This window comes from Camelus ferus, chromosome 18 (genome assembly GCF_009834535.1).
Source record: "Camelus ferus isolate YT-003-E chromosome 18, BCGSAC_Cfer_1.0, whole genome shotgun sequence".
NCBI classification, from domain to species: domain Eukaryota; kingdom Metazoa; phylum Chordata; class Mammalia; order Artiodactyla; family Camelidae; genus Camelus; species Camelus ferus.
In genome coordinates this window covers 11,929,594-11,954,382 of record NC_045713.1, presented here as the reverse complement: position 1 = coordinate 11,954,382, position 24,789 = coordinate 11,929,594, and the positions used below count along the sequence as shown (strand labels likewise).

The following is a 24,789-nucleotide window of genomic DNA, read 5'->3' as shown; positions in this document are numbered from 1 at the left end:
CAACCGCAAACCCGTGTGGACTTCCTTTCAGCATCAGTTGCAATTACTTTATACATCTGTTTACATTTTTTGTCAGTCTCTCATCTAAACAAAAGCTCCAGGAACGCAGGAAATTCATCTGCTTTATTCACATGTTCACCCTCGTTTCAAGTACAGAACTCAGCGTTTGGTAGGGACACTATCAATATTTGTTGAATAAATACATGCTCCAGAAAAGAATACACTCTAAGCATACTCTAAAAGCATCTATGATGTCACTTTTTAAGCATTCAAAAGAAAGTGGTCAATTGCCTACGCACAGACTGAAAAAACAGGTGATGCAGTGTGTTGTATTGTAACTTTCTACATGTTATGACTTTAATATATAAAGAACCTCAAGAAATCCAATCACTATACTGTACACCTGAAACTAATATAACATTGTACATCAACTATATTTCTATTTTTAAAATTCCCTCAAAAAGGGTGTTTTCTTACCAGCATACTATTTTTCTTTGAAACTGGTTTCCAGCTTGAGAAAGTTTTTCAGAATTTCAAAAAAATAAAAAGGCGTATAAGCAAAGTTTCCTTGGCACCTACATTCCCCGTCTGCTCAGTTCCCATCACGCTCCCCGACCAGGTAGCCATTGTTACTAGCTCCTTGTTTAGCCTTCCCGAGAATTTTCATGGGTGTGCAAGCACTTCCTTTTTTTCTTAACAGAAATGGTAACAAACAATGCACATTTTCCTATGCTTTGCTTTTGTAACTTAGTCAAATCTTTTGGAAACCTTTGCCTATCAACTCATCAGGGGCCTCCTCATTCCTTTCAACAGCGGCACAACTCCAGTCACCATCGGGTATATAACCTGCAGTGAACCCTCTAGCTATGCTCCATCCTTCACTCTAACAAGGCACTGAATCATCTTGTACCTATGGCTTCTCATACAGGTAACAGTATACCTACAGGTTAAATTTCTAGAACTGGTATTGCTGCATCCAAGGAGGCACACACTTGGGATTTTAAACGCTGTTCCCTAGTGTACCTGTATCTGTCGGGGTCCATCAAGAGAAACAGAAGTTCCTCTGAGGAGCCGAAATAGAGGGAATTTAAAACAAGGAATTGGTTACACGTGTGATGGAAAAGCCGAGAAGTCTACAGGAAATGGTAAGACAAGGCAGAGATTAGCGAGAGGAACAAGCTAGCACCACCTCTAAGTGGAGGGTCAAAGGGAGAGGGGATTTCCTAGGCTCAGGGCTCAGTCAACGAATGGACGCTGGAGCCAAAAAGAGACCAACTGCCCGGCACACCGTCAGAGGCAGAGAGAGGACAGGCTGGTTTCTCCCTCCCTCCTGCCATCCAACCACCCACAGCAGCTCCCCCTGGCCAGGCCCAGCCCCAAGCCACCTGACCCCAGCTCTGGGAAACGCTGCCTGCAGGGTGAGTCCCTCTGCAGGGGAAGGACAAGCCATGGATCTGAGCCAACAAAACACAGGCTGGTGCTTGCCTCCTTAAGAGCGGTAACTAATTTACACACCGATCGCCAACAGATGGTTTCAAACGCGGGGGTTATTGCTTGCCTGACAGGTGAAATCTGGGCTCGCAAACTGGTCTTAATTTGCATTAGTTTTACTGAGTGAGGAGGGGTATCTCACGTGAAGCACAGACTTCACTCTCTCGTCCACAGTGATTGGGGGAAGCAGGGAGGGGAGCGGGGAGGGGGTGAGGCAGGGGGAACCAGCGAAGTTATTCACCTCATCTGCCACAGATGGTCCATTCCGGAAGTTCAATCAGACAGATTCCCAAACTGAGCATTAACAGGGTGGCAATGAGCCAAACTAGCCAGGCACCCTCCAAGTAGAGGCATATCTCAAGAACTGGTCTAGAAAAACTCAAAGGCAACAAGGCCCCAAAGGAATTAAAAATACCTTAGCTACACTCTGCACACATTATAAATAACAATGTGTTCTTGTAATCTAGTGCCCCCAACGTGTTCCTCCTCAGAACTGCCTTCCAACCATTCACACCACCATCCTCTCTCTGTATCTTGCATTTAGAGGACCAATCATACTACCCTGGACAAAAACTTAAATTATCAAAACAGCAGACAGGAATCATTTTTAAAGTCTTCTTTTAAAGTCTTCTTTAAAAAAAATGACCAACACATTAGCAAAAAAGATCTTTTGAATCCTGTTGTCCCTGGCGTAACTACTGTTTGGACAGATTATTTACCCTATTTTGCAAACAAACTGAAAATGACTTCCCCATATACAATTCAAAGTTCTGTAATATACTCTAAAAATACACCCAAAAAGTTAAGTTTTGCAAATGACTGGCAACTCTCATACTAGTCTCTTTCAAAGGGCTGAACTTTATTTTTAAAAACATGAATTTTAAAGCAAAGCATTTTTTTAGAAATCTAAATGATGGTAAAAGCTAATGAACTATAAAGAGGTACGTTAACCCCAAAACCTCAATCAAGAGTTAAATATAAGCACACCAAATTTATATAATAATCATAAAGACTTAATTCAAAACTCTAAGACTTCTACTTATTCAAAACATACTTAGTCTAAGAATGTCAAACATTTGTAAGTGTCTTCCATAAGGCAAGGAAGAAAGATTTTAATAAACCCTACCGATAAAGGCTAACGTTGCAGGGGCATTAGAGACAATCAATAAACATGTGTTCATCGTTCACTGTTCCCGTGAATCAGAAGATACATACATTAAAAACAATCATACCCTTTTTCCCACTGCAGGGGAAATTTTTAAATTTTTTTTTCAAACTTGAAAGTAATATACATCATTCCAGAAACTTGGAAAATATAAAAACTGAGAAAATAAAACAGCCACAATATCAGCAGTTTTTACATTGTTTAGACCATAATGTATAAAACTGCTTATTTTAATGGCTGTAAAATATTTCATCCAATAAGCCTCCCATAATTTACCTCACCAGTCTTCTGTTAGGCACTGCAGTTTCCAATTCCCTACTATTATAAATAGCATACTACACATCTCTGAGCATATTTTTTGGAAATCTCAAGCCTGTATTCCCAGAAGAGCTATTAACAGCCCAAAGAAAGTCTTGAGGCTGTAATACTATCCTTTGTTCTCGTACTTGAGATCTATATTGGCTTCCTTTTTTCATCTTTATACCTGCTTTTACCTACAGGTTTTCTACATTTCTTAATTCACAGAGTCCGAGAAACACCTTGCAAATGAAATCGCCAAGCCAGCCGGCTTCCGCCACCCCCCGCCCCGACTCTAATGTCAAACATTTAAATGTTACAGTTATTTGTCTTCATTTTCTAAGAAGGAGACAGGGCTCTGCCTGTGCATTACCCCAACTGTGACAGGCAGGAAGCCCGGTATCTACTGAGAAGCCGTCACTCAGGCTCTTCAGACAGCAGCCTGGCTGTAGGAGGGTGTGCACCTGGGCTCCTTCTTCCCGCAGAACTTTCCATCACAAACAACATACCCACTCGGTGCCACAGTGCCACCCCTAGCTTCAACTACGACAACTGAACTCGACAAAATGCCAGGACTTGGGCCAACTTCCCACCAACACAGCCGCACCGCTTCAACATTTCCCCCGGGAGCAGCGCTTCGATTCCGAAGGCACCTTGATTAACCACTTCATCCTGAAGCGTTCGATATCGCTGATTTTTACAGGCAGCTGCTCCAGCAGCCTATAATTAAGATTTTTTCCCCAAAAAACACTCCCTTATTACAAGGGGTTCTGACGAGTCTGTCTGTCAGCATAAAGGAGATCTTTATCAAACGCAGAGAGATCCTTAACTTCGGGTGTTCCTGTAAAATAGGGGTATTAACCCTTTGCTTCCCAAGCTAACGACACACTCCAACCACAGACACTATACAGACACGTTATTCGGTTTTAAAGGCGTAACTCGCAGCATGACACAACATTAATTTGTAGTCCACTAAGTAATTTAGAACAAATGCGAATCTTCCAGCAAGAGGTAAGTGACAGACAGCCTGGTTTTCTGGTCTCACCTCCGTGCGGGCTGCAGCTCCTGACTCCGACCCTCGGGTCCTCTGACTTTTTTTTGGCTTACTTCATAACATTTTCTTACTTCATAAAATGCATGTGCTCTAGCTGCCCCCTCCGCACTTAACCAAGCCCACTGACCACTTCTGACATAAACCCAAGAAAACTGTCACGATTTTCAACCCTATCCCCTCCAGCCGCCCTCCTTGAACCCGAAGGATCCCCAATTCGAAACTTTCCCCTCCCCAATTCCCGAGGATTTCCTCCTCCATCTGAGAAAAGACGCTTAGAGGGTCACCACAGGCGGCTGCGCTCCGGAGGGCGTGGACGCCCTTGGGGACAAGAGGGGGGAAGGTCGCCCCCAAGGTCCCCCACCCGGGGGGAGCCACCCCCGAGCCCCGGCCCGAGCCTCCTGGCGACCTCGGCGGGCAGGCGGCTCCGGGCTCGTCCCGGACCCTCGCTCGGGCTCCGCAATGACCCCGCCGGCCCCCGCCTCGGGGCCCCCGGACCCCCGCCTCGGGCCCCGGGCCCGGCGCGCCGGGGGCCTCGGCGGTAGCCAGCCGGCAGCGCCGCTTCCCAGACCGGGTCTCCTTAGGAGGACCCCGACCCCAGACCCGCGACCCCCGACCCCGGACCGGCCGTCCCCGCTCCCGGCCGGCGCGTCCGCGACCCCCGCCCCAGGCCGGCAGCCTGGCCGGCCACACCTCCGACACTCACCGCTGCCGCCCTCGCCGCCGCCGCCGCCGTCTTCGTCCATCTTGAGGCCGCGCCCGCTGCCGGCGAGCCCGGGGCTGGCGGGCGAGGGGCCGCGGGTGCGGAGCGCGCAGGCGGCCGGGCGGCTCCAGCAGCGCACGGGCCGGGTCGCGGCCCGGGCCTCCTCCCGCCGGGCGGGGCTATCGCCGCTCCGCGCCGCCGTCACGTGGCGCGCAGGCCCCGCCCCCGGCCTCGGTGGGCGGGGCCCGAGGCCGCGCGGCCCCGCCCGCGGGAACCCGCCCCGACCCTACGGGAACGCGCGCGGCCCCGCCCGGAGCCCCGCGCGGCTGAGACGGGCCCCTCGCGGTAAGCGTCGCGGGCACCCTCGACCCCGCCCTCGCCTCGGAGCAGCCTCCGGACAGACGTGGGGTCCGGGGCACGGGAATGCCCACTCTACAAAGCCCCGCGGCGAGGGGTCCTCGTCGCACGAGCACTAGGAGAAAAGATCAAGAAACCTATTTAAAAGTCAAGCCTTCCCGCTTCCGCCCGAGAAATTTCAGAGTAGTTCCAGCCTTTCAGCTTTCCGATGTATAATGGAGGCTCTCCCTTCCTGGCGATGAGTACACTTTAAAATTCACGAATTGTAAAGCTTGTAAATAAACGTTATCCTGAGGTTGGAACCGAGTCCCAGCCGGCACACCTGGGGCCCACCTCCGAGGGCTTTGTAGGGGTTGGCCAGTCTGGCCTCAGATGCTCTGGCAGTTCCGCTCCAGTCTCCCTTGGCGAGCTGCCAGCTGCCCTGAATTTATGGTGCAGAAGGAGCTCTGAATTCAATTTCCCGTGGGCACAGTCAGGGTCCTAAGCACATGCCTCCTGGGCCTCAGCTTGCCCCTGCTCCAGATTTTCTGTGGATCTCCAGTCCCACTCTACATCTTGCTTCCAGAAACTCTTCTTGAACCACTGAATGTGGCCCCTCCCAAGCCTTTCTGTCCAATTTACTTGAGCTAAATTGTATTAAAGGAAAGGAAACATTGTAATGAAGGAGATAGTTCATCCCTAATATAATCTTCCAGCAACTGTTTTATATTTACAAATGGCCCATTGAGTTGAAGGAATCTTCTGCTGTCATTTATCAAAATGGACAGTTTTCACTTTTTTGTTCCAGGTTGTGGGATGATTCCAGAGAGTTCAATCTGCTAATGATCTCAAGAGTTAAATATCCAACATTCTGGTGTTTCTCAAGCCACCCGGCACACTTCTGGGGGCAGATAAGATGTTTGGCAGCTTCCGTGACAACTACCCAACAGAAAAGGGGCCTGGGCATCAGGAGACATGGGTCCACGTCCCAGCCCACAGACCTGGCTTCCTGATCTTGTTCCTGTCAGCTTGGTTATCTTGGTGATAACAGCATAGTTACCGAGAAAAATGACAGTGTACTTTGAACTTGATAATGTGACATGTGGAGCTTTGAACTCAACAATACTATCAGTTTTAAATTGCTTTAAAATGTCAACTCCCAATTCTTTGGATTTCTTAGAGTGTGATCCTTAGGTGCTTCTCTCTCCAAGTTTGGGTCTGAAAATTTCTTCTCTGGTATCCACCTAAGCTAACTTCCATCAGAATCAGGCATAGCCCAGTTATTTGTAAGCAGAGAATTATCATCCCCACAGCTTAGCCTAGGCCTCCATTTCGAGAAAGCCTGCAAAAAGTATTGGGGGAATAAAGGCTTAGGGTATGAGCCTTTATTTTTGCACTTGAATGGGGAAATTGGAAGACTTAAAAACCTATGCAAAGGAAATAATACCTAATTGAAAAATTAGATTTTTTGGAAAAGAGCGTCTTTCCAGGATCTCTTCAATCCCACCAAGATAGCAGTTATCTAATCTGCTTACATGCAGATTGCCCCTACATAGGAATATTAAGTATCCTTGTTATCCATTAAGATAGGCACCCACTTACCACTCAACCATAAACAGGAATGACATAATGTCATTGGCAGCCACATGGATGGACCTAGAGATGATCATACTAAATGAAGTCGGTCAGCCAGAGAAAGATATGATATCACTTATATGTGGAATCTTAAAAAATGACACAAACGAACTTATTTACAAAACAGAAAGAGACTCACAGACACAGACAAACTTATGGTTGGTAACCAGAAAGGGAAGCAGGGAGCCAGGGATAAACTGGGAGTTTGGGACTGGCGGATACAAACTACTATATACAGAACAGATAAACAAGGTCCTACTGTAGAGCACAGGGAACTACATTCAATGGCTTGCAGAAACCTGTAATGAAAAAGAGTATGAAAAAGAATGTATATATACATATACAAAACATTCACTATGCTGTATGCCAGAAACTAATGTAACACTGTAAATCAGCTATACTTCAGTCTTTTTTACATGGGAGAAAGAGAAAAAACATTTTAGAAAAATAGGCACTCACTTTATGTCCAGTTTATTTGTATGTTACTCAGATATTGAAAGCTTTATAAGTAAACCTGTAAGAAAAATAATTCATGGAGCAGATATCACACCAAGATAACAAGTATTAAACCCAAAACCTTGTTGCAATCATTCTGTCAGACAATACATATTTAGGCACCTGCTGGGGTTCAAGCACTGTCCCAGGTGCTGGGAATACAAAGAAGAAAAAGATAGATTCAGTTCCTGTCCTCAAGGGACTTGTGGCCTAGAAGGAGTACAGCCATTAAGCAAATAATTACACAAATAATTATTGAATTGAAATGTTGACGTCCCACCCTCTTTACAGACTTTCTCACAGTGTTTGCTGTTTCCTGTTGCATTGGGTTTGCAGCCTTGAAACTCCTTCAGACCAAGGCTGTAGGCTGTATTTACTGTGCCTGTAACCCACTGCAGGGCCTGGCCGTATCAAAGGACAGGAGAAGGCAACAGATCTGGTATCGCTGTTCAGTGAACAGGACAATGGAAAATAGAAGACATCTTGAAAACATGTTGAAACTCATTAATCAGCCCTTTGACCGTTGCAGAAATGGTTTAAGAAATCAAGAATATGCACATTCCAGAAAGGTCAGAGGACGTCTCCTTTGTACATTCATCTCCTTCTCCAAGTGAAACTCTGTGAAATTGGACAGACGTGTCCTTGCCCAGCACTAAGGTCACAATAGCCAAAACGCTGCCAAGGCCAGTTTTGCCTCTGCCCAGCCTGAAAGAGGCCTCCCACGCCGCCTGCACAGAGCAGTTCCCGGCTCCTCTGATACTGGTCAAGAAATGCAGAGACAGCGGTGATGGTCAGCAGATGGAAAACCTCAATTAATCCATTACATCTGCTTGGGGGTCTGGTCCGGCCTGGCGAAGGCACACACAGGGGCCAGCTCGCTGCCGGCTCAGTCAGGAAAGGAAAGCAGTCTTTTCCGAAATCTAATTTCATGGAGAACGAAAACATCTCATTGGAATAGGGATGATCTTGTGCAGGCTAGCATTCTCCACTCTGCCCAGGCAGACAACAGGGGTCCAAGTGTCAAGTCACATCCACATTAAATTTTCAAAAGCCCAGACATCATGTCCTTCACAGTGTCTCGTCTCCCTTTCCCATTGTTCAGTGCAGTCCACCTTGGTCTTGTTCTCTCCCGCTGGAATCCACACAATTGACATCACTTCTCTGGCCTCACGTTACCAAGGGCAGCTTAATTCCTTTTAGATTGATTAGTCCCTTGCATTTTTGAAAGAACAAAGGCGGTCAAGTTTCTCATTAGTGGTAAACTGGGAAAAAATAACTTGGCCGTCATTTTGAGCTATTTGTCTCTGGAAGAAAGGCATTATGAATACCCACTCAAAGCAGCATGGATATTAAGAGTTATCAGATGCAAGATGTCTTCTGTAGTAATAAAAAGTGGTGTTATTTTTATCTCGTTCTTCATTTTTATAGTACGTCCCTGACCTACTAAAAACAAAAACAAAAAAAAAAATTTAATTTAAAAAAGTCCCTTTCAGAAGTTGGTCAGAGTCTGCTGTGTGCAGCTTAAAGTCATCAGGGAAATCCATCCTGGGGTGCAGAATGGACTATTGGACAGGCAATTAAAAAGAAAAAAGGTGAAAATGATGAACATCAGGACATAGAACAGCTGTCTGTGACCATGGTCCTCTGAACAGAAACTGTGCTCTCAGCCAGCAACCAAGTGAGAGAACGACACTTGCCACAGGCTCTTGTGTGACCCAGGGAGCCTAACTGTGCCCAAGCAGATATGGGCCTGCAATTTGACTTGTAGGATGGCAAAAACCAGCCTTGAGTCCTGGTCATTTGCTGACTTTCCAAAGATGCCACATAATGTCCAGTAAGGTCATGAGGTCCCAGCCATGATGCATCACGGCACACCACCTCTGCTGGTGGACAGTGCAGGTTCTAAAGTCAGATGGCCCAAGCACTTCCACTTCTTGGCTGTTTGATCTTGGGCAAGTTGCTTTGCCCCTCTGTGCCTTGGTTGCTGCATCTGAAATGGAACCAGCAACAACTCTGCCCCATACAGGAACTCTAAGAGCCAGAACCAGATGCTATCATACACCAACAGTGCATGGCACACAGTAAGCATTCTACCAGTGCACATCATTCTTACATACAGAGGCAGAAAGCATCTGCACTCCCTCACTCACAAGCGACAGAATCCAAGACAAGATCGAGAGGCAAAGCTGCTTCTCGGCAAGGGCTCCTCTCCTTCACTGCCACCTTCTAGCTGCTGTGTTTTCCTCCAAGTCTGTCTTCTAGAACATACCTTCCCACACTCCACGCCCTCTGCTTGCGAATCATCCCACACTTCATCAGGTCTCTAAAGTGATGGATTCTCAGGGCCATGGTCATACATGTGCAGTTCCATAGGGGAATCTGGGGAGTTTGTGCCCCTCCTTTGATGTTGTTTTATTCATTCAACAACCTGTTTCTTAAGACCCCAACCATACAGGCCCTGGGGATTCAAGAAGAGCCAGTAGTCGATGACTTTTAATGATGGCCCTGTCAGACCTCAGCACCCAGAGTGACTACAGCAGCCCCAGAAATCTTCACCACACCTCCATGCAGCTGGCAAGGTGCCTTTTCTTAGGGGAACAAAAGGGGTGGGGAGGGGAAGGGTCTGGTGTGCATGCCTCAGTCAAATACTTCTCCCTCAATAATAAATTAATCATACTAGTTTAATTTTTAAAGATCTGTTTGGTCAATACATTTTTAGCATTTAATAAATGTTATTAAAATTTATCACCTAAGTTTTAAATACATAAACACACTGTTGAGGACCCTTGTAAATGTACGAGTGATTGCTTGTCTTCCAATCACGTTGCCCAATGATGTGATATTAAATCGCTCTTTCCCCTCCTTTAACAATACATGGGGCAGAGTCTGAACATCCTGACTGCTTTTGTTGTTAAAAATAATGTAGCTTGAACAGACTTCGATTCCAGAAAGAAGGAGTAGATGTACTTTTTCCTCTTTCTTCTGCTAAGTACAACCAAAAATCCATAAACATTACATACGAACCAAATGCAAGAAGACTTTGTAAGACAAGGACAGAAGGACTAGGGACCTCGGGAATCAAAGAACAACATGGTAGTGAGCGCCCTTAGTTTTCTTTGTGACTCAGAGATCCCATACTTGATGCTGAAGAAGCCAGAAACCAGACACACCAACCGGTGCAAACAAAGAAGGAAAAGCTACAACAAAAGCCTCCTCTCTCTGGACGGAGGATCAGGAAAGGTACAGCCCAGCAAGACAGAAAAAAGCTCTACTCCAGCCAGCCCCACCCCCCACCAAAATCAGTAAAAGGGTGGGGGAGGAGCTAGCTCTCCACCCCACTCGGGTTGAAAGGAGGTATCCCAAACCGAGGCCCCCTCTCCCACGTTGGTGCTGGAGAAGGCCAGGGAGGGAACCCGGACTTTCATTCCTGCCAGGCAGCAGAGTGGTGCCAGAGAAGGTCTGAAGGAGAACCAGACCTTTGACCACCTTCAGCAGGGACAAGGCCATCTACCTGCTCATTGCACCAACGGAGGCCACAGGGAGCAGTGATTAAGCACCCCAGCCACTCCCAGCCATGGTGGTATCAGCAGGGGCCTAGAGGGAGCCTTAACTTCCACCTCTACTCAGCAGTAACAAGGTACCCTTTCCCCCAAACCCAGGAAGTCCGCAGAGGCCAAGTGCAGAAGCTGGACTTCCACCCCCACCCGGCAGTAGTGAGAAGGAACCCCCCTCCTTTGCTGGAGGTTCACTGAAGGCAGACGTAATAAGAATATTAACTAAGACCCAGAGTCTTGAAACAATACCAAAAAATCCAAGAAACAATTGAAAATTACTCTGCACACCAGAACCAGGAAAATCCAGGTTGAATGAGAAAAGACAATTGATAGGTGCCGATACCAAGATGACAGAGATGTCAGAATAACGTGAATAAGATTCCGAAGCAGCTATTAGAAAAGTTTTCAGCAAGCAATTGCAAACACACTCGAAACAAATGAAAAAAGTAGAAAGTCTCAGCAAAGAAACAGAAAATTTTAACAAAGGAACAGAAGATACAAGGAAGAATCAAATGGAAATTTTAGAACTGAAAACAAAATAACCAAACTAAAGAAAAAAAAAACCAATGATGGGCTCACAGCAGACAGAAAGGGACAGAGGAAAGAATCAGTGAACTTGAAGGCAGAGCAACAGAAACCCAATCTGAACAACAGAGAGAAAACAGGCTGTAAAAAAATAAACAGAGCCTCGGGCATCTGTGGGGCTATAACAAAAGTTCCAACAGTCTTGTCATCAGAGCTTCAGAAAGAGAGGAGAAAGAGGGTGGAGTTGAAAAAAATTTTTGAAAAAATAATGGCTGAAAAACTTCCCCAATTTGGCAAATGACCTAAACCTACATATTCAAGAAGCTGAACAAATACTGAAGAGGATGAATCCAAAGACGTCCATACCAAGACACGTCATTGGAAAATGTTGAAAATAAAGAAATGGAAAAAAATGTTGAAAGCAGTGAGACAGTAACAACATCTATGCTCTATATATTTTAACACAATAAAATTAATTATTTAATTAATTTTTAAAAGCTTTAAAATGGACAAGCTTCTAGCAAGACTGACAAAGGAAAATGAGGGGGAAAACACACATTACCAATGTCAGGACGGAAACAGTGCCTGCAGACACTAAAAGGATAATAAAGGCATACTATGAAAACTATACATTCATAAATTTGACAACTTAGACAACATGGACCAGTCCTTCAAAGAGCAGAAACTGTCACCACTCACCCAAACAGAAATAGGTGATTTTAAAAGCCTACAACAGTTAAGGAAATTGAATTCATAATTTTAAAACTCCCAAAAAGAGAAGCCTTCCGACCCGGGGAGTACCACTGGAGAAGTCTACAAGATGTTTAAAGAATGAACGTCAATTCTACACAGTCTCTTCCAGAAAAGACTTGTGAAGGGAACACTTCTCAATTCATTTTATAAAGCGGGTATTACCCTTTTGCCAAAACCAGACAAAGACAGTACCAAAAAGGAAAACTACAGACATCTGTCATGAAAATACATACAAAAATCCTTAACAAAATGTTAACCAAAAACTTAGCAATACATGAGAAGAATTATACACCAGGATTGAGTGGGGTCTATTCCAGGGATGCAAAGCTGGGTCAACAGTCAGAAAATCAATCACTGTCATCTATCACATTAATAGGCTAAGAAGAAAAATTACATGATCATATCAATGGATGCAGAAAAAGCATTTGACAAAATTCACCATTTATTCATGTTTAAAAACTCTCAGACACTAGGCATTAAGAGGGACTTTTTTAACTTGGTAAAGAAAAAAATCCACAAAACATCTATAGCTAACATCAGACTCAGTTTTGAAAGTGATGCCTTTCCCCTAAAATTGGGAACAAAGCCAGAGTTTCAGCCTCACCACTGCCATTCAGTATAGTATTGGAAGTTCTAGCGAGAACAATAAAGCAGAAGAAGAAAGAAAAGGCACACAAATGCCAAAGGAAAAACAAAAGTCTTTCTATTTATAGACAATGTGCTTGTCTACACAGAAAATTCCAAGGAATCTATAAAAACAAAATTTCCTGGGACTTATAAGTAAGTGAATTCAACAAGGTCACAGGATGGAAGACCAACATATGAAAACTGGAGGAGGGTATAGCTCAAGTGGTAAAGCACATGCTTAGTATGCATGAGGTCCTAGGTTCAATCCCCAGTAGCTCCTCTAAAAATAAATAAACCTAATTACATCCCCACCAAAAAGTAAGCATCAATTGTATTTCTATATACTAGCAATGAACACATGGAAGTCCCCTCAATGAACTCATTGTACCTCTAATTGTTCCCAGGAGGGCCCCACCTGCACAGCAGCTACCTGGGGCAGGGTGGTGTTCACTGGGAAGGGGCGCAAGGGAGCTACAGAAGTTTAATCTAAAAAAGAAACCAAAAGGATATGAATACAAATATGTGTATGTATATGCATGACTGGGACATTGTGCTGTACGCCAGAAATTGACACATTGTAACTGACTGTACTTCAATTTTTTAAAATAAATAAATACATAAATAAAATAAAAAAGAAACCAAAAAAGCAAAAAAAAAAAAAAAAACCCACAAAATGCAGTAGCGCTTAGAAGAAGGGGAACATGGGTTGCCTGGCTTTGAATCTGTTTCTATGCATCAGGTTTGTAGGTTTGGGATTTGGGGATCATTGCTGCCATTTGTAGTTTTTGTTTGTGTACTGAATTGAATAGAGTCTCTCCCTCCCAAATTCATACCCACCCACGACCTCAGAATGCGCCCTGTTTAGAATTAGGGTCTTTGCAGATGGAATCAGCTAAGATGAAGCCATATCGGATTAGGGTGGGTGAGCCCTACATCCAGAGACTGATGTCCCCAAGAAAAAGAGAGGACACACACAGGGGAGAGCCACTGTGATAGCAGCCACGTGATAGCAGCAAAGACTGGAGGCATCCACAACCTAAGGAAAGCGGCGGGGGTTGGGGGGACACCACCAAAGCTGGAAGAGAGGCTCAGGTCGGCCCTACTCACACCCTGATTTCAGACTTCCAGCCTCCAGGACTGTCCTCTATTCTACAGAGAATAAATTTCTGCTATTCTTAAGCCAGCCAGTTCATGGTCATTTGTCACCGCTGCACGAGGAAACTAATACAGCCAGATTCTGTCTTCCGGGTGATCTGGGGTAAGTGGCATCTTGCTAAGGATGCCCAGAGGGGAGGAAGTCGCCCCCATCCTTGGATAATCACTGCGGTTCCCACACAAGGAGACTGAATTCCAGATCCGATTTGGGAACTGAAGAAGTGTCTTCTGCACAAGAGGGAAAAAAGGGGACACACCCTCAAGCATGCATCATTTTTCCGGGTGTAAAAGAAGAGCTGGAAAAACAGCAAAGAAAAATCACATTCCTGCACCACCACATGAATGCGCTGCCCGGGGCGCACTCTCCCGGCGCCTGCTGGCTCAGCACAAGGCTGCCTGTCAGCTGGCTGGGAGCTTAGTCACCGCCTTTCCAACCCTCCTCCACAGCGTCCAAGTTCAAAGGCGAGAAGAAACAAGGCCTTCCGGACCATCTCAGGGAGACAACCTGTCGGAACAGGTGAGTCAGGGTGAGACAGTGTCCTAATTTCTTAAAATGTTTTCAAGTTCTCTGGGCTTCTCCTGAGTGGAGGCAAAGTCCTCATAAGTCTTTCTCTCCTTCTTTTTTTTTTTTTTTAATTGAAATATAACTGGTTTACAATGTTGTGTTAATTTCTGGCATGCAGCATAGCCCTTCAGTTATACCTATAATGTATATATATTCCTTTTCCTATTGTTTTCATTGTAGGTTATTACAAGCTAATGAGTATAGTTCCCTGTGCTGTACAGTAGGATCTTGTTATTATTTTATATAGTGTGTATCTGCTAATCCCCAATTCCTAATTTATCCCTCCCCTACCCCCTTTCTTCTTTGGGAACCATAAGTTTGTTTACTATGTCTGTGAGTCTGTTTCTGTTTTGTAAATGAGTTCATTTGTGTCATTTTTTTAGATTCCACATATAACTGATATCATATGGTGTTTTTCTTTCTGGTTTACTTCACTTAGTATGACAATCTCCAGGTCCATCTATGTTGCTGCAAATGGCATTATTTTATTCTTTTTTATGGCTAAGTAGTATTCCATCGTATATGTAAACCACAACTTCTTTATCCAGTCATCTGTCGATGGACATGTAGATTGCTTCCATGTCTTGGCTATTGTAGATAGTGATGCTATGAACATTGGGGTACCTGTATCTTGTCAAATTAGTGTTTCCTCTGGATGTATGCTTAGGGGTGGGATTGCTAGATCATGTGATAAGTCTATTTTTAGTTTTTTAATCTTCCTCATTCTTTACCTTCCTGGCTCCTTTTAACACTCCTGGATTTAAGATCAGAACAGGCAATCAGAGTGAGTGGCTTTCCCCTGGCACCTCCACCACTACCACCATCAGCAACATCCTCCTTACCACTGTCCCCCAGCATCACCACCATCTCCAGCCTGAACAAGGACAATATTCAGGGTGTGTATGCCAGCCTCAGTGCTAAGTGCCCTCCGGCCACCCTGCCAGATGGTGACTGTTAGGCTCCCTTAGAGGTGAGGAAGCCGAGTCTCAGTGACATCGATTAACTTGCCCGACACCACACAGGTAGAAACTGGAGGGAGTGGCCATGGTCCTGCCTCCACTGCCCCTGTTCTTCAAGACTTGGGAACACAGAAGAGGGAAAACAATTCAGTTACTGTTGGAATAGCACACGTCCCAGGGAGTCCTGAGCCTTATCAGATATGACCAATGTCCTCACCTGCCCCCGCTTCTTTTCTCATCTTCTGTCACATCTTTGTTAAGCCCCTACCATGTGGTGTGGACACCGATCCAGGGGCCCAGCTTCACATGTAGAATTGAATTTTTAAATGACAGGTCAAAGGGTTTGGGTTGGGAAGTGACTGCTTCATGCGGATGGGGGTTTATTTGGGGGCAATGCCAATGCTTTGGAACTAAATGGAGATGCAGTGGCTCAACATTGTGACTGTACTAAATGCCACTGAATTGTACATTTTTAAAAAGAATACATCTAATATTTTACATGGAGGTCCTGGGGGTTGAACCCAGGACCTTGTGCATCCACCCCTGAATTGTACATTTTAAAATGGTTAATTCTATGTAGGGAGGGTATAGCTCAGTGGTAGAGTGCATGCTTAGCTTGCACAAGGTCCTGGGTTCAATCCCCATGCCTCCATTAGGTTAACTGTATGTGATGTGAATTTCACCTCAATACACATCCTGTTCACACTAAAGTTGAGGTGAGACAGGATACCCAGGGACCTGGAAGTAGGGTGTGCCGAAAGGTGACTCAGGGAGATGGATTCTCCACGCACCTGCCTCTCAGAGGCTGTGATTTCCCCTTCCTTCGGTGGCGCATCTAGAAAACCGATGACAGAACCACCCACCCACGTCGCTGAGCACCCTCCCCAGGGAGCACGATCAGGCAGCTGACTAATTGCAGGGTGGCCTCCGAAGGCTGTGACCCTCTGAGACGTGTCACCTAGCAGGTTTTCCAAGCGATGCTGCAGGAGGCCCCAGCAGGACCAACCTGGCCATGGGTGGGGAAGGACAGCCTTCTTGACAAGGCGAGAAAGAAGTGGAGAGCCACAAGCAGCTAAGCCATCCCAGCCCAGGTGCCCAAGCAAATCCTGGTCCACACACGTGCGCAGCAGCGCGATTCACAAGAGCCAAAGGTGGGAACATCTCGAGTGTCTGTCATCCATCAATGGGGGATGGATGAACAGATGGTGGGAGATCTGTGCGATGAAACACTGCTCAGCCACAAGAAGGAATGAAGCAGTGACATGCTGCGATATCGATGAAGCCCTAAAACATGACCCTCTGTGAAAGAAGCCAAACACGGAAGACCACATAGTTCGCAATTCCGTTTGTACAAGATATCTAGAATAAATAAATTCACAGAGGCAGAAAGCAACTTGGTGGTTGCCAGGGACGGGGTGGGGGACACGTAGTGGGTGAGAAGGGACTGCTAACGGGTATGTGCTTTCCTTTGGGGACGAAAATGTTCGGAAACTAGTTAGAGGTGGTGCTTGCACAACATTGCAGATGTACTGACTGCCACTGAACTTACACTTTAACGTTGTTAAATTAAAAAATTTACAGACTTTTTTTGGTAAAATCTACATCACGTAAAATGTACCATTTTAGCCATCTTTAAGTATGCAGTTCAGTGGCATTAAGTACGTTTACACTGTTGTGCAACCATCACCACCACCGTCCATATCCAGAACTTTTTCATCTTCCCAAACTGAAACTCTGTCCCCATTAAACACTAACTCCCTGTTCCCCCTCCTTGAGCCTTTGTCAGACACCCTTCTATTTTCTGTCTCGAGGAATCTGACTCCTCTGGGGACCTCATATAAGTGGAATCATACAGTATTTGCCCTTTTGTGATTAAAATGGTTAATTTTATGCTATGTGAATTTCACATCAATTGAAATAAAGAAAGAAAGAAGGAAGTGAGGAAGGAAAAAGAGAGACATAAAGAAAGAAATAAAAAAAGAAAGAAGGAAAGATGGGAAGAAAGGAAGAAAGAAGGAAGGAAGGGAGGAAGGGAGGGAGGAAGAAAGGAAATCAACCCATCTTAGCCACCTCTTCACCATGACTGTTTCAGCCAAGAACTGGATCTGGGTCAAACTGACCCAGCCTCTTCTGAATCTACTTTCTACCCTCCACCGTCATCCCCAGGGATGAGACTGACTTGGCAGGAGGTCAAAATAAAATGTGTACAAGGCAGTTGCAGCCTTAGGGGGCCTGGAGATGCTGGTGGGAGAAAATGCTGTCCTGAGTCTCAGACGACGGCTTCGTGAACAACTCTCAAGTTTAAGTGCGGGAGAAAAGCGGCTCACTAAGTGTTCCAGAGCCGGCAGCCCATTCCTGCTAATGGAAAGACCTGCATCCGCTTGCTGGATTTCCCGAAGCGGGTAAAAACCCAGGAGGGAAAGTGGCCACGCCATCGCCAGTTGCACCCCGTCCATTTGTGTGCTGAGCGTAACTTCAGGTTAATTATTGATGACTGGGCTTGAAACGAAGTGCTAAAAAGACTGGCTGCCTCTTCTAATTGCCAGGTTTCTGAGCAGAAGCTTCAGCCCGGAGGGATGTTGTGATTAGAATAAAAGGAAATTAAAAAAAAAAAAAAAAAAAAGCAAAGTGTGCTTTAGCCTAGTCCAAAAGAACAGCCAGAGAGGCTTAAAAGGAAAAATTAATTATTACTAATCAGAATCTGGAAAGAGAGGGGGAAGACAGAGGAAGGTGGCTTCTCTGAAAGTCCTCCCTGCTGTCTGGTCCTCACCTGAATCTCCCAGAACCAGAAACCACGGGGAGCTGCCCACAGATTCATCTGCCAGATGTGGAGCTGATGTGGTTGTGGATTCTGAAGCTGAAACAGTATAAGCCTGTCTTCTGGTAGGAAATCCCAGGTCGGGGGTCTAACGTAGAGGGGGCTTGGCCATGCAATCAAACTGAACTTTGGCTTTGGTTTTCCAAAAACAGCGCGTGGGATCCCATCTGTTTAATTTCTAGCCGTTTCTCTCCTACAAGCACATCATCTAACATTTCCATGCCATCTTTTTACTTGGGCTAGGAGTACCCAGCCCTTGCATCATGCACACCCCACAAGGTCAGGAAGGAAGAAAAAAAATAGAAAGGGAAAAGGAACCACCTTCCAAAGTAGCCCCACTCTGCTCCTTATGGAAAGTTTGATAGGAGGAGACATTACAATGATAGCAGGTAGAATGCAATTTGAATGTTACCTGTTTATTTATGTCTCACCCTCGTCCCTGGCCATCACTGACAACTAACAGTTGACTTATTTATCAGTTTCAATCCTAGGAATTCTTCCTTGGGAGCAAGAAATGGTGTGTGAGGACGCGGTGACAAGTTCTGTGACGAGGACACAGCTTGTAGCTCAAAGGCTGGAGGAGTTTTTTCATTTGGGTCCCACCAGGCGGGTCTGAGCTCCTATGACTTCCGAGGCACATGTTACTCCCTCACGTTGCATTCCATGCACCTCAGCAAGAATTATCCATGAAGGTGTGGAATTTAATAACAGACACAGTTAATTATAGACATTGCATTTGTCTGTCCTGGAGGATTGAAAACAAAGTGTCTCCCAGAAAACACAAGACAAGGAGTAATGAAGAGACTCAAACTATGACTTTTCCTCTGCCAGGAACGTACCTCCCTGTTTCCTTCCCTGGTCAGCTCGACACCCTGGGAACAGTTGTCCAATGATGTAATTGTCTACCCCGTGGTGTAGTGAGCACCACATCACATGAAGCATTCAAGCAGAAATAAGAGAAACCACATGTGACCTCTGTGGGTTCCAAAGTCCCTTCCAGCTCTTCAGACTGTGTGGGTTTTCCAGTTAACAGAACTGAGGGTCATTCCTGGATCACAACGGCTACTCATCAGCCAACATGCCACCACGTGAATCGTGGAGGGAAATAGCAGTGGAGGACTCACTACGGAAACTCACCACTGAGGATCAGAGAGGACCCACCCACTACCTCCCTCTAGAGAATCGATGTATAAGGGAGAGTGACAAACGTTACCACCTCATCACATTCTGCTGACGCTGCCATCAGAAATGGAATCACCTAGGTGGGAACTAGCATTTATTGTGTGCCTACTGTGTGCCACCCACTTTCCTTGTCAGAGCTCAAGTGAGCCTGGAGACCTTAAATGTGTGTTATTATTCCCTTGGATTTTTTTTTTTTTTTTTTTTTGGCAGCGGGGAGTAGTTAGATTTACTTATTTACTTTTAGAGGAGGTACTGGGGATTGAACCCAGGACCTTGTGTAAGCTAAGCATGTGCTTTACCACTTGAGCTAAACCCTCCCCTTCCCGTGGGTTTTAGAGCTAGGCAAGCCCTTGGAGTGGATGGGGTGGCTCAGAGAGGTGATTCGTTGCCCCCATCACACAGCTTAGGATCCACGTCCCAGCCCCTTCAGGAGGCCCCTTTCCTGCAAAAGAGAGCAGCTCAGAAATTTGCTAGAAAGCAGGAAAAGCCTAGATGAGATCTGAAATCTGACATGACTGATTTGCAGTGTGCCCCACTGAGCTCAGCAGTACACCCCAAAAGTCAGTGTTCCTGTGGAATTATTCAGAAAAGTAGCTTCATCCCAGCAAACTTAGGTTTTGCTGCCATTTTAACCCCTGCGTAATAAGCTGAATACAACAGGTCATTCACACACGATGATAAATGATTTTTAAAATTAATAAATAAATTCAAGCTTACCAGCAATGCAATTAGCAAAAAGGAAGAAAAAAGAGAGACAGAGAGAGAGAGATTTACCTGTGCTGGAGAAGGCTCATAAAACCCTATAGGAAGAGTAAATTGACCATATCTTTAAAAAGCTTTTCAAATGTTCACACACTGTCACCCCATAATTCTCCTTCTAGGAATTTATCCTATAAAGTACAATTGCTGATCAAAGCATTATCTATAATGGAAAAATTTAAAAACAAAAAGCCTAGGAGACCAATCAACAGTAGGGCTACAGTTCGGTAAACCATTTCACAAATCCATACAGCAGAATACTGATCAGTCATAAAGTGACCCTAATAATATAGAAGAATGCTTGTGATAGAATGTTGTTTAAAAGGCAGGCTAACGTAGAGACAGATTCATAGCAACAAAAAGTAGAATGATGTTTGTCTGGGGCTGGAAGGAAGGGAGAATGATGAGTTACTATTTAATGGGTACAAGTTTCAGTTTGGGAAGATGAAAAAGATCTGGAGATGGATGGTGGTGATGGTGATGCAAAAATGAGAATGTCCTTAATGCCACTCAACTGAACACTCAAAAATGGTTAAAACGGGGGTGGGTACACCTCAGTGGTAGAGCGCATGCTTAGCATGCATGAGGTCCTGGGTTCAATCCCCAGCACCTCCGTTTAAAAAAAAACAAAAACCTAATTACCTCCCACAAAAAACAACAACAAAAACAGTTAAAATAGTAGATTTCAGTTATGTGTATTTTACCACCATAAAAAAGCAGTATAAAAATTGCATGTATGATATGATCTTACCCTCATAAACAGAAAAAAGTATAAAATATTACCAACAAAAGAGACCAAAATACTAATATTGGTTGCCTTTTGATAAGAGATGGATGACTTTAATTTTTACTGTCTGTGTTTTTCTGTATTTTCTTTGTATTCTGTTATGTGGATGTATATTGTAACATTCAGGAAAAGAGAAACTTGAATTTTTCAATGCAGCCTAATTGAACAAAAGAAGAATTAGTTTCTAATGAAGCTTTTCTCCATAATTTGCTCACAAACATAGCAACCTAGCCTCTGCATTCTTTTTCAGAGACGAGAAATTTTTCTATAAAACACTTTTGGGGAGGGTATAGCTCAGTGGTAGAGTGCATGCCTAGTATGCATGAGGTCTGGGGTTCAATCCCCAGTCCCTCCATTAAAGTAATATAAACAAACCTAATTACTTCCCCCCAAAATATTTTTAATTTAAAAAAAAGTTAAAAAAAATTTTAAAGCATTTCAGAAGAAAAAATTACTGAAAGTAGAGTCCACGTGTGTTCATAGTGTCTTGACTGGCCGCCGTGTTTTGACTTGGCCTGTTCTGACTCTCTTTAATTCCCCATGAACTTAGAAGACACAGCCACAGCACAGCTAAAATTTTGCCTTTGCTAATAACTTAGTTTATGAGTGTTATAAATATAACTGATTTGTAAGGGAGAGAGCACATTCTTGGCAAAAACCAAATGTCTCTTAAGATGGGCTTAATTAAAACAAAATACTCTCTAAATAGAATACCTCATCAGAATGCATGAAAATTTTAGAAGTCGAACATGACAAAGTAGGTTTAAAGACATAAGATTATTTAAAGCAAAACATTCTTCTTTGTAAGAGTCCCAAAATATGTCTAAGGGTGCACGAAAAGTCAAGGCTGCGGAACAAAGACTCTGCGTTTGAAATTTTCATACGCACATTAAACCCCCAAGAAATATGACCGTAATCTGGGTGAGATTAGACAAAACCAGGAAGGCGATATAAAATAGCAGAAGGAAGTGCCTTTCAACAGAAGAATTTGAGGCTTTGGAGACTGTAGCTCTAAATACGACAGGGGCAAGCTGCCATTTTCAAGGCAAAACTTCACGGTTCAAAGACAAAGGGCATTTTTAAAAGATGTTTCCATTTTCCCACTTTGAAAAGGCTTTTTTCATTTGCTCCATTGACTCTGAAATTTTACTACAGTTCCCAAAGTGATCTTGGCCACATACCGTGTAAGCAACAAGGAAGGAGGTCCTCTCTATTTGCATTTCAGAAACAGCTACAACCTGAAATTATGCCTCGTGGAGCCTCATATTCCAAAGGATCAGTTAAAAACAACCTCTGAAGGTTTAAAAAATACAGCCTTTAAAATACACTTGCCAGAAAGCAAGCATCCTATTTTAAGTTCGAAAGTTTTATCCTGTTCTGTCTGCCGATGCTTAAAAGGTGAATTTGGGGGAGATGCTGGGTTGGTGAGTCCAGTGGAGTAGATGTTTGTTTATCAAGAAGGATCCCGAATGCCTGTGTCTGCTCCCCTGGGCGTCATGCACCCATCCCCAGCCATGTCTTCTTTCTCACTGTTGACGTACCTAAGAGCCGTTGCATGGTTGAAAATCACGCAGGACTAAATTATATTTAATTTTTCCATACTCAATTCAATGACTAACTCAAGAATATATCATTTTTTACCTTTTGATCTGGAATTCTCAGAGCCTGAAGGGTTTTAAAGTAATTTTTCATGGATGCATGGACTCAGAGTACTTACATGTTTCCCAAGTAAAGAACCTACTTTCTGTTTCCAAAAATATCAAATGCTCTGAGCACTATCACATTCTTTGTCTTTTTTTTTTTTTTTTTTTCGAGGCAGGATTGGAGTGGGCTGGGATAAAATAAGGTGAAGTACCTCCTTATAGTGAGTTACATTTCTCTACACTATGAATCTTTTAATGTTGTGATTAACCTCTCCAGACTTTAATTAGAAATGACTGGGAGTCATTACGTGGGTAAGGATTAGGTAAGGTGATTGGGCCATGTTTGCAATTTAAAAAGATGTGTGTGGGAGAAAGGAGGCTGGGAGGGTCAAGACAGGAAGCAGAAAGACAAGTCTGCAATTTGATGCAAGTCAAAGACAAGGGCCCAAGCTAAGATGGTGGCCACGGAGATGGACAGGGAGAAGTGGCCAGATTCAGATATATAAGAAGACAGAATTGGCAAGACAAGCATCTTTATCCTTGTTCTAGTTACCAATGCTGTGTAACAAGACAGTCCACAACCTAGAGGCAGAGAACAACCCTTCTATGATGTTGATGGATTCTGTGGGTGGAAGTCACTTAGTGTCATTTATGTCACACTAGTTATGAGTCATTAATTTGCCCAGATTCGGGGGGGGGTGCTTACACTCCATCTCTTGATATCATGACAAGGTCCTAGAACATTAGGGACAGGGGCTATTGGTGTGGCCACTTTGTTAAATACAATCTGCCAATCGCCAACCTTCTTCTCTGCAATGACCGAGGGCTGCCCCATGTGATCTCCACGATGACCAAGAGACAGGTGCTATCATCTCATCACAGAGGAGGAAACTAAGGCGTAGGGAGGCTGAGTGGCTTGCCCAAGTGTATTAGGCCAGTGAATGAACGCTCTGAAGTCCCTTTTCATACCCATGTTCTGCTTGTAAGTGACCACTGGGGGTTGATGATGGGAAAGAAGAAATCTGGGAGAGCAGGCTGGATGATGAAGGACAGGGTGGTGGTAGGAGACCTAGTGGTGAGACGTGAGCTAGAACTCCACGGGGATGCCCAGGACAGAGCCAAATGTCTGGACCAGATGTGCACAGAGAACCAGAATGGGGGCTCTCAGCTGGGAGAGGGTGTGGAGGGGGAGGAGGAGGAAGCAGCTGAGGACTGATTTCCCTGGAGGGGCTGGAGAACAAGGCACTGGGAAGGGACAGGCAGTTGGGTTGGAAGAGAGGAAGGGGCCAGGAAGCCCGGAGTTGATGGAAGTTAGGCTGGTGAAGGACCCACCCATAATGCAAGACTGTCATCGTACAGCCACAGTCTGACCCCCAAAAATCTATCATCTGAAAATATCGTGCTGCAGTGAAAGAAGCCAGGCACAAAAGGCCACATGTGATACGGCTCCATCTGTCTGTGAAATGTCCAGAGTGGGCAGATCCACGGGGACAGGAAGCAGGGGCTCCGAGGAGGAAGGCATGAGCAGGGGTTTCCTTCTGGGGTGATGGAAACGTCTGCAGCGGGGGGCAGGGGATAGCTTAGTGGTAGAGCATTGTGCTTAGTGTGTGCAGGGTCCTGGGTTCAATCCCCTGTACCTCTATTTAAAAATAAATAAACAAATAAACCTAGTTACCTCCCTGCTCCCCTAAAAAGATGTCTGTAAGTGGATAGTAGTGATGATTGTACAAACATTCTGAACGTACTAACGGGCCACTAATTGTAATTTTTACATCACATTTTACAACAATAAAAAAAAAAAAAACCTATCCTCACATATCCCTAAAGGGAAAAATGGATAAACTGGACCTCATTAAAATGAAAAGCATTTGCTCTCCAAAAGACTCTGATAAGTGAAAGAAAAGGCAAATCACAGACTTAGAGAAATTATTTACAAATCACATAGCCAACAAAAGACTTGAATCAAGGATACATAAAGAGAAATACGTGTCGTTTACTATACAGGAACCATATCACAATAAAGGTGTTTTTAAAAAAGAAAATATCAAGAGAATCTTTCCATGCCAATAAATATTCATTTAAAAGAAAAAAAAAGAATATACAAAGAACTTCCAAAACTGTGCGATTACCTGACTGATGTCTTTGTGGGTCCCCACTAGAGCCCAGAAAATCAGGGACAGAGCCTGGTTTTGCTCACCATGGGCCACATGTCTGGCCCACGACCCAGCACACAGTAGAAGCAAAATAAATATGAATGAATGAATGAATGAGTGGGAGCAGGCCTGGACC

At 44.5% G+C, this 24,789-nt stretch overlaps 1 protein-coding gene across 2 annotated transcripts in view; it reads right to left on the bottom strand.

Annotated features, from left to right (window-relative positions):
• The window catches only part of CYTH3 (cytohesin 3), an 81,372-nt gene extending 76,410 nt beyond the window's left edge, over positions 1 to 4,962 (bottom strand). Inside the window, exon 1 of one of the 2 annotated variants that reach the window (XM_032460025.1) lies at positions 4,711 to 4,962. In XM_032460025.1, coding sequence (XP_032315916.1) covers positions 4,711 to 4,750 — 40 coding nt within the window. In that variant the 5' untranslated portion in view covers positions 4,751 to 4,962. The remainder of the gene's footprint in view (positions 1 to 4,710) is intronic. The other variant, XM_032460023.1, reaches the window with a different exon arrangement.
• Positions 4,963 to 24,789: the final 19,827 nt, after the last annotated feature.